This window comes from Notolepis coatsorum (assembly GCF_963971535.1).
Source record: "Notolepis coatsorum genome assembly, chromosome: 1".
Taxonomy (NCBI): Eukaryota; Metazoa; Chordata; class Actinopteri; order Aulopiformes; family Paralepididae; genus Notolepis; species Notolepis coatsorum.
This window is the reverse complement of record NC_140165.1, coordinates 33,603,682-33,612,359: the sequence shown is the minus strand read 5'-3', so window position 1 is coordinate 33,612,359 and position 8,678 is coordinate 33,603,682. Positions and strand designations below refer to the sequence as shown.

Here is an 8,678-nt window from a genome sequence, read left to right as displayed (position 1 = left end):
TTGTCTACATTTGAGAAAAATGTCAAGACACACCAGTTGAGAACCAGTGACGTAAGCAACAACACTGAGAATAATATAAAACCTCAATAAATAATAATTTATCAATTTGAAACAGAGTAAGGTGTAACCATATCCATAAAAGTGATAAAAAAAACCGCTTGTAGAAAAAAATAAATGGGGGGGAGGGGGGTATATATTGCAATCCGTATTTCCAAAGTCACTTTCTTATACTCTCCGAATCACTTCCTCTTCTCTCTCTCATCATCTCGTTCACTTCCCCTTGACGCTCAGGGCGGCGCTGCTCTTGGCCTTGCCCACTGTGAACCTCACGGTCCCGCTCATGTCGGCGCTGGTGTCCCTCAGGGTGAGTTTGTGGACCATCCCGTTGTTCTCCAGGCGGACCAAGGGGCCGTGCTGGAGGGTCTCCCCGTTCAGAGTCCACGCGGCGGCCTTGCCGATGTCCATCGACACCTCACACTGGAAACACGCCTGTTCCGACTCCGTCACTTCCACGTCCTCCAACTCTCTGACCATCAGGAGGGCCTGGGCTGCGGTCGCAAAGGTGAGAGAGAGAGAGAGAGAGAGACAGAGAGGGAGAGAGAGAGAGAGAGGTAAGACTACTTAATTTGATTTTTCTACTCAAGAGACCCATGTTCACAGCTAGGTTATTATAGTTAACTAAAACTAGGTGTGGAAAAAACATATATATATCTTTTTTTAGTTTACTGATTGTTCTGAAGGGCCAGATTAACACTGAGAATCTACGTTTTATTGTTTTATATAACTTGTATATTATTTATATATATAAGCTATATCCCTTTAAGCCTCCGTTTGAATCATAGCATTATTCGCTTTCCTCATTGGATAATGCCCTTGACGTTGGTGGCGCCAAGAATCGCGCCCCTCAGACAAGTTCAAAGACGAGTCTGGACAAGTTGAGACATGCCTGGGGCCAGCGCATTGATTCCAGACAAGAGCTTCGGCTGCGCACTAGAAAGCCCTCTAAGTATATATATTGTGGAAGGCGCAAACAGTAGTTCGTTCGTCCGAAGTAATGCAACAGCAGTAGTTGAACCTAACGTATTGTGCAGTTCGTCATTACAGTTAACGCAGTAACGTTAACCCAGTTCGTCTAGTAGCAGAGTCAAGTTCGACCTAACTTAACGTGAAGTAAAGAGTCGTCATTTAGTGTGAATCGTATTACAGCAGTTCGTTCGGTGTGCAGCATTAACAAGCAGTTCGTTCGTTTAGTAACTAGCGTGAACCTTAGCAAGTGTGTGTGGACTTAAAGTAATTAGTGCCAGAACACGAGGTGGACCTAGCAGCAGAACTATTGGACATGTGAGCATTGGAACCTACCGCAGCGATATTGTAGAACCATTATTGGTGGATTATAGTGATTTGTGGAAACGTCGTATCGTGGAGAAGAGCATCGTTAATACCATTGTCGTTTGGATTTAACTACCCTGAAGATTCTACATCGGGCTAGCTTCGGGGACGAAGCTGGCTGGCTATCATCATTGCTATCGGGCATTGGATTACAGCTATTACCTTGCTACCGTGCACTTGGATTATAAAGACCGGATCCGTATGAGAACCCCTTTCTTCAAGTGACCAGCCTGAGTATCCGTATATTCTTCATTCCTCTGGAGCTTACAACTCTGTGGGAGGATATCACCAGTCTCCAGCTATACCCTCGTTTGCCCACTATATTGCCATCTCACGCCATGCGGCGTCCGGTCTAGTATACTTATCCTAGGAATTATTCATTCCCACTGACTTTGCTACTCTCTGACTTTCTAATATCATTCGCCATAAAAGAGCGACCCAGTAATTATCAGTTGTATCTTCTGCATAATAATAAAATACTGTAAATGATATCTCTTTGTCACTGTGCCGTCTATTTGAGTGTCTGCCATAATAACTGTACTGTCTGGCAAGTAATAATAATAATAATATGTAGTAGTGGTTTAATCTATCACAATCTTTAATACAGTCAGGGTTTTGTAACCCCTCAGTTACACTGATATTTAAATAGAAGCTAGACTATAAAAAACTATTATAATAACTTGTGTACTAAAATAAAAATACAGAACATTTCTTTAGTTTCAGTCTGTCAAATATGTCAACACAGCAAACATGAGGAAGCACTGTCAGTCAATTGCCTTCACAAAGTGATGTGTTTGTATGACACAATACCTATTCTGAACTTCTCAAGTCTAGCCCTTGACAAATACCCCCCATATTGTAATAAACCAAACAAACAAACATTCTAAAACACATAAACTAATAAAAACTATACAAAATCAGTTAAAGTTGCACTGGGCAGCTTTGGGAGAGAAATTTGTAACTTGAAATAAAAATATTTATTATAAAATATTTTTTTTACAACTGAATAAACAAAACATCTGAAAGGGTTTACGTTTGGTTCTTGGTGCCTCAAAATTATTTAGTTTTGATTTATGAAGACAAAAGATACAATAATTCTAAGGATTACATGTATAGTAAATATATTTGTAAACTAATTGAAGCTTATGCAAATGTGTACAAACAACCCCCCTCCCCTGAAACTGCATAGTGCACCTTTAAACTAAACTGAAACTTGCAAACCCACTCTGGAATCTGACTCGCAACTAAACTGAATTGGAAACGAATGAGGCACACGGTATTCCAAATACTAAGTTTACATCCTGGCCAAGGTCGTAGACAGGATATGACGTTGTTTTATGCATTGTCACATCACAATCAGAATCCCCAGAAGACTATTATTGCAACTATAAACAGCAGAAATGGAACGTAACAGGATGAGGTGTTTACACGCCTTATCATTTTTATTTTCCTAGGTACATACATACTGTACATAGCCCTGGCCCCTACACATCAGGGTTGGCAGGTACAGCTGCCCTTCAGCGTAGTTATTATGCCCATGTTCTGCCCATATCTAGTAATGGTGCATTCCATTGATGTCAGAAGTAGGAAAAATCCAACCTCCTACTAAGACAAATGCAATACGGAGAACTCCTGCCTGTGCAACATGGAGAGAAGATAAGATATTCCTTTATTGATCCCCTTGGGGAAATTCAGGCATCATAGCAGCAGGGGGAGGGGAGAGGGGAGGTACAGGTAGTAGAAGACATGGTACAGGTCAGAATTATAGTACAGTGGACAAGTAAAAATAAAAATAGAATAAAAAGGCAGTGTAAACAATATAACAATATAATTAACTCTGGACATGCGCATAATGAGCAACAAGGTGCGAGATGAGGGTATGTATGCCCTCTCAGTTATATTTGCCCTACAATAATAGTCACAATATATAATCTAATAATCCAATAATCTAAATTGAATCTAATATATAATTTAAAAAAATTACGAAATGCTAAATATATGCAATATATAATCTAATAATCCAATAATCTAAATCTAGTCTAATATATAATCTTAAAATGCTAAATATATGCTCTGATGAAGTATACAGTATACACATAAGGTGTGGTATGCATAAGGTAAGTATATATTGTCCATTTAGGTGGGAGTCAGAATAGAATAAAATAGAAATACTTGAATCATCCCAAGGGATAGGTTCCTAGTAGTAGTAGTAGGAACTACACATTCTATTTATGACTATTTACATAATGATCTGTATGGTATGTATCTATGGTCTGTAATTCTGAGCCGGATATTGGAATGCACCGAGGTCGTCAATTCCGAGCTCCCAGCTGGGAACTTCCAACCTCCGATTTTGAATAGAATGCGGTAAAAATTATAGGAAGTTAAAAACTTGTCGATCGACCCCGTCACCCCCAGCCCCCCCCCCCAGGAACGTACCCTCCACCAACAGCTTGGCCTTGGACGTGTGCTCCCCGACCCGGATGCTGTAGGTGCCCTCGTCGCTCACCGCCACTTCCTGGATCACCAGCTTGTGGCAGCAGCCGTCGGAGGTGATCTCCAGGCGCTCCGAGGAGGACAGCTCCTCCCGGCCCTTGTACCAGGTGGCGTGGGAGCGCGCCGTGGACACGGTGCACTCCAGGATCAGGCGGTGCTTCTCCAGCGCGGTGCGGTCGCGAAGCGGCTTCACGATGGAGACGGGGAGTTCTGGGGTGACGAGAAGAGAGAGTGTCGCTTTTTTAAATCTATCTGTCTGTCTGTCAGTCTATCAGTCTGTCTGTCAGTCTTTCAGTCTATCAGTCTATCAGTCAGGCGGAGAGTTTGATTAGCATTTGTCTGCTGCCCATCTGTGCCATATAGGGGCGACAGTGGCTCGGGAGGTAGAGCAGTCGTCTGGGATAATCTGGAGGTTCCCGGTTCGATTCCCGCACCTCCCGGCCAGTGTGTCGAAATGACACTTGAACCCTAATTGGTCCCGTTGGCACATTGCATGGTTGCCTCCACCGTCGGTGTGTGAATGTGTGAGTGAATGGGTAAAATGTGAGGAACAAATTGAAAAGCGATTTGGATAAATGCGCTATATAAATGCACCATTTACCATTTACCATATTGGGGTTCCTCAACGCCCACCCCTTCTCTGGTTCTAGAAGTATTGATGTACACACTAATCAATATATTGAGAGTGATCTGTGATGCGATGTGATGTCTGTTGTCGTCATGCTTTGTTTGTGAGTTGTCCTGTTTTATTGTACCCTGTGTATCCGTCCTGCTGTGAAGCCTGTAAGAATGTCTCTGTGCTGTTGTCAAGGTCCTGTACATTCTTAGTCATACTAGCCCAATCAAGTGTTTGTGATCCTAATTCTGGTGAACTCATTCTGCGCCAATCACGGAAAAAGTCGGGTTAACTCGCCAATCATTCAGCGCCAATCACTGAGCAGTATTTGGAATGGCGATCAGATAATTGGATTATTTCTTTTGCATTACATCAGATACCAGGTAAGGACTCTATATATAAAATCTTGTGTTGATCTGATATTTCTTTCTACCCCGATCGTGGCTGTCTGTGTGTGTGTATGTGTGGCTGTGTGCCGTTGGGTGCAGGAGGGGACTGGGGGAGCCTCGCGCTACGAGGGCCATTTCATTCTTGCATGAGGAAGGATAATAAATAATGATAATCTAGTGTTGATTTCAGGAAGATAATCAGGCGAAAAATTACAACGTGTTTAGTGTATTCCACTAAAGGGCTATTATCGCGTCTTTTCCTGGGATTACTAAGAATCGCCAAAACCATATTCATATTCAAAATGGTATAAAACAGAAATGTACGGATGAAAAAACAATCCGTTTTGTGCATGTTGACTGGAAGCAACTCACTGACACCCCATAGCTATAATATAAGATATATTTTAAGCACTCGCAAATCTCGCAGTCCCCCCATTGATTAAAGCGATGGCGTAATAGCGCCCCCTCTGGCGCATTAAGTGATGGCGCAGAATGAGTTAAGAGTAGACAACAACAAATCTTGCCTTTGGCGGGGGCGGCTAGGTGGTGTAGTGGGCAAGGCACTCGCCACCAGTGTGGAGACGCTAGGATTCGCGTGTTCGAATCCAGCTCTCCACATTGTTTTCAGTTTAGCTGGTCGTCCGCAGTAATACACATTGGCCGTATTACGGGGAGGGAAACTGAAGGGTGGGGATCGGGCGTTGTGAACAAGCGACAAGTCGGTTGGTGCGCCTGCGCAGTAGAATCAGGAAGTGTCGGGGGCAGCGTGAGCCTCCCACGCGTTACTCCTCGACACTGAGAGATCGAGCTGCGCAGGTGAAAAGATGCGACTGCTGTTACCTCAAGTACCGGAGGGGACTTGTGCTATGTATGACTTAGTCCACATTGCAGCCGGCTTGTGGGAGGCAAGAAACAGCGTTCGTGACAGGGGAGGGTTGAATTGGATGATACGAAATTGGGATGGGAGAAAAATATAGAAAAATGGGAGAAAAAGTGGATAAAAAAAAAAAAATCTTGCCTTTGGCCTTTTGGAAAACCCAACCCAGAGCAGGTTAGCAACAAGTAATATACCTCACACATTGTTTCTCTTAGTAGCTCTGACCCACTTTTGATGTAGCAGACAAAGAGGAGAGATATCCTCTATAGGGAAACAGACCATTACCTTCAACTTCCAGGTAGGCGGTGGATTCAACCTCTTTGGCGACAAAGCGGATGTCCCCAGAGTCCTCGGCTTTGACGTTGCACATCAACAGGAAGTGCTTGATCCCTGGAGAGAGGAAACAATGTTATAGAATTATAATTTGACTGCAGTTACATTTTATGTTTTACATATATAATACTTTTTTTCCCTGTCCATATCTGGTGTACATATTTATTTTTTATGTTTTCTCAGAATCCTATCTTGGAATCCTAGGCCTCCACATCCTTCGGTGGCCATTGTAACATCATCAAAATGTATCTCAAAAATCTAATCACACAGGTGAGATGGTGCAAGAATGAATCAATCAACCGATCGACCGATCGTTCAGCCCAGTCAACCCTGTCCTGTACCTTCGGTGCGGATCTTGATGGTGCTGGTGGGCCGTATCTTGTGTCCGTCCTTGTACCAGTCCGCGGCCACGTTCTCCAAGGACACCTCACACATGAAGACGGCGTTCTGGTCCTCCTTGACGAGGAGGTCCTCCAAGTGATGGATGATCTCCAGTTTATGCGCTGTGGGCGAGTAACAGCAGATCAGAGATGTTAGGTATGGATCAGATGTTGGGTATGGATCAGATGTTAGGTATGGATCAGATGTTAGGAATGGATCAGATGTTAGGAATGGATCAGATGTTAGGAATGGATCAGATGTTAGGTATGGATCAGATGTTAGGTATGGATCAGAGATGTTAGGAATGGATCAGATGTTAAAGTATGGATCAGATGTTAAAGTATGGATCAGATGTTAGGTATGGATCAGAGATGTTAGGCTCAACAGAAGCCAAGTGATTTGACAGATACGTTTTCCCCCTAAAAAGTGGGATCAAAGTTAAGATAAGTCTGCGGAGCATCACTAAGGTGTCCTGTCTCCTGTCGGACAAACACAGCCCTACCTATTCAAGAAAAGACAGGGAGGTATGTCAAAAATACATTTATAGACTTAAAATTACAAGTGTCTATCATCAGGTGTGTACATCTTACATGTCTTGTCTTCCTACCATTTCTGCCACCCCTCCCGTATCAGAAGCCGTTATATAACACCACTTCCCTCCTGTAGCCTCTAGGTGGCGGTATCACTCAGTACAGGCACTAAGTCTGGCCGCATGCTTGCTGTTCCACAACAGGCCGTCCAGCATGCAACACAGAACTGTTGAAATCAAAAGGTCATTCAAACGTGTTTAAATGATAGTACATGTATCATTACCATAGATTCACTGATTCACTAACAGATTCACTGAGAACGTGGGGATGCTTACCATAGACCTCCAGTGTACAGGAAGTAGTGATTTCTCCTGTGTCACATGTATAGGTGCCTGAGTCGGCCAGGCTGCACTGCATGACCTGACAGAAGCGCTTCCTCCCCATGGAGTAGATCCTGTAGTCCTTCCCTGGCTTCAGCTCCACCGTGTCCTGATTCACACACAAGTCAGAGGCCTTGGTTGCATTTTCACACTTTGGAGATTTTTGTGTGGTGTTAGGGTCCGAACTGACCCGTTTCAAGAATCTAAAATGCAATAATTGCCATCTCGTTTATTTATTTTTTTCGGAACAAGGCTTTGAGTATGTGCTCATGGCGGCTATTTAAACACAAAAACACTCATGTTTACAATTTTAGCAAATTCTGAATCTCTTCTAGAAATGTTTTTACATCTGTGGTGTTCGGCTCCAAACGGACCCGGTATAGAAAAATGGCTATAGACATCAGTTGGCTTCATAGAAATGCTACGGCTAGCTCTGTGGATCACATGTCATTCAAGGTTCATATTTGACTAGACACTTCACCCCCCCCCCCCCCCCCCCCTCTCCATGGGATTAAGAGCAGGAGCGAGAGAGGGAGGTGGAGAGGAGGAACAGAGTGATAGGGAGAGGAGGAACAGAGTGATAGGGAGAGGAGGAACAGAGTGATAGGGAGGTGGAGAGGGAAAGGGAACAGAGCGATAGGTAGAGGGAGAGGAGGAACAGAGTGATAGGGAGGTGGAGAGGAGGAACAGAGTGATAGGGAGAGGAGGAACAGAGTGATAGGGAGGTGGAGAGGAGGAACAGAGTGATAGGGAGAGGAGGAACAGAGTGATAGGGAGGTGGAGAGGGAAAGGGAACGGAGCAAGAGGGAGAGGAGGAACAGAGTGATAGGGAGGTGGAGAGGGAAAGGGAACAGAGTGATAGGGAGGTGGAGAAGGAGAGGAGGTGGAGAGGGAGAGGAGGAACAGAGTGATAGGGAGGTGGAGAGGGAGAGGAGGAACAGAGCGATGGGGAGAGGGAGAGGAGGAACAGAGTGATAGGGAGGTGGAGAGGGAAAGGGAACAGAGTGATAGGGAGGTGGAGAGGGAGAGGAGGAACAGAGCGATGGGGAGAGGAGGGACAGAGGTGGAGAGGTAGAGGAGGAACAGAGTGATAGGGAGGTGGAGAGGAGTGGTGTTCGGCTCCAAACGGACCCGGTATAGAAAAATGGCTATAGACATCAGTTGGCTTCATAGAAATGCTACGGCTAGCTCTGTGGATCACATGTCATTCAAGGTTCATATTTGACTAGACACTTCACCCCCCCCCCCCCCTCTCCATGGGATTAAGAGCAGGAGCGAGAGAGGGAG

The 8,678-nt window shown here is 44.4% G+C and overlaps 1 protein-coding gene across 1 annotated transcript in view; it reads right to left on the bottom strand.

Annotated features, from left to right (window-relative positions):
- Positions 1–270: 270 nt before the first annotated feature.
- obsl1a (obscurin like cytoskeletal adaptor 1a) overlaps positions 271–8,678 on the bottom strand; it is a gene marked incomplete at both ends in the record, with an annotated part of 53,159 nt that continues 44,751 nt past the window's right edge. Inside the window, 5 exons of the mRNA XM_084315867.1 lie at positions 271–548; positions 3,829–4,095; positions 6,053–6,157; positions 6,442–6,603; positions 7,347–7,500. Of these exons, the coding sequence (XP_084171993.1) occupies positions 271–548; positions 3,829–4,095; positions 6,053–6,157; positions 6,442–6,603; positions 7,347–7,500 (966 nt within the window). The remainder of the gene's footprint in view (positions 549–3,828; positions 4,096–6,052; positions 6,158–6,441; positions 6,604–7,346; positions 7,501–8,678) is intronic.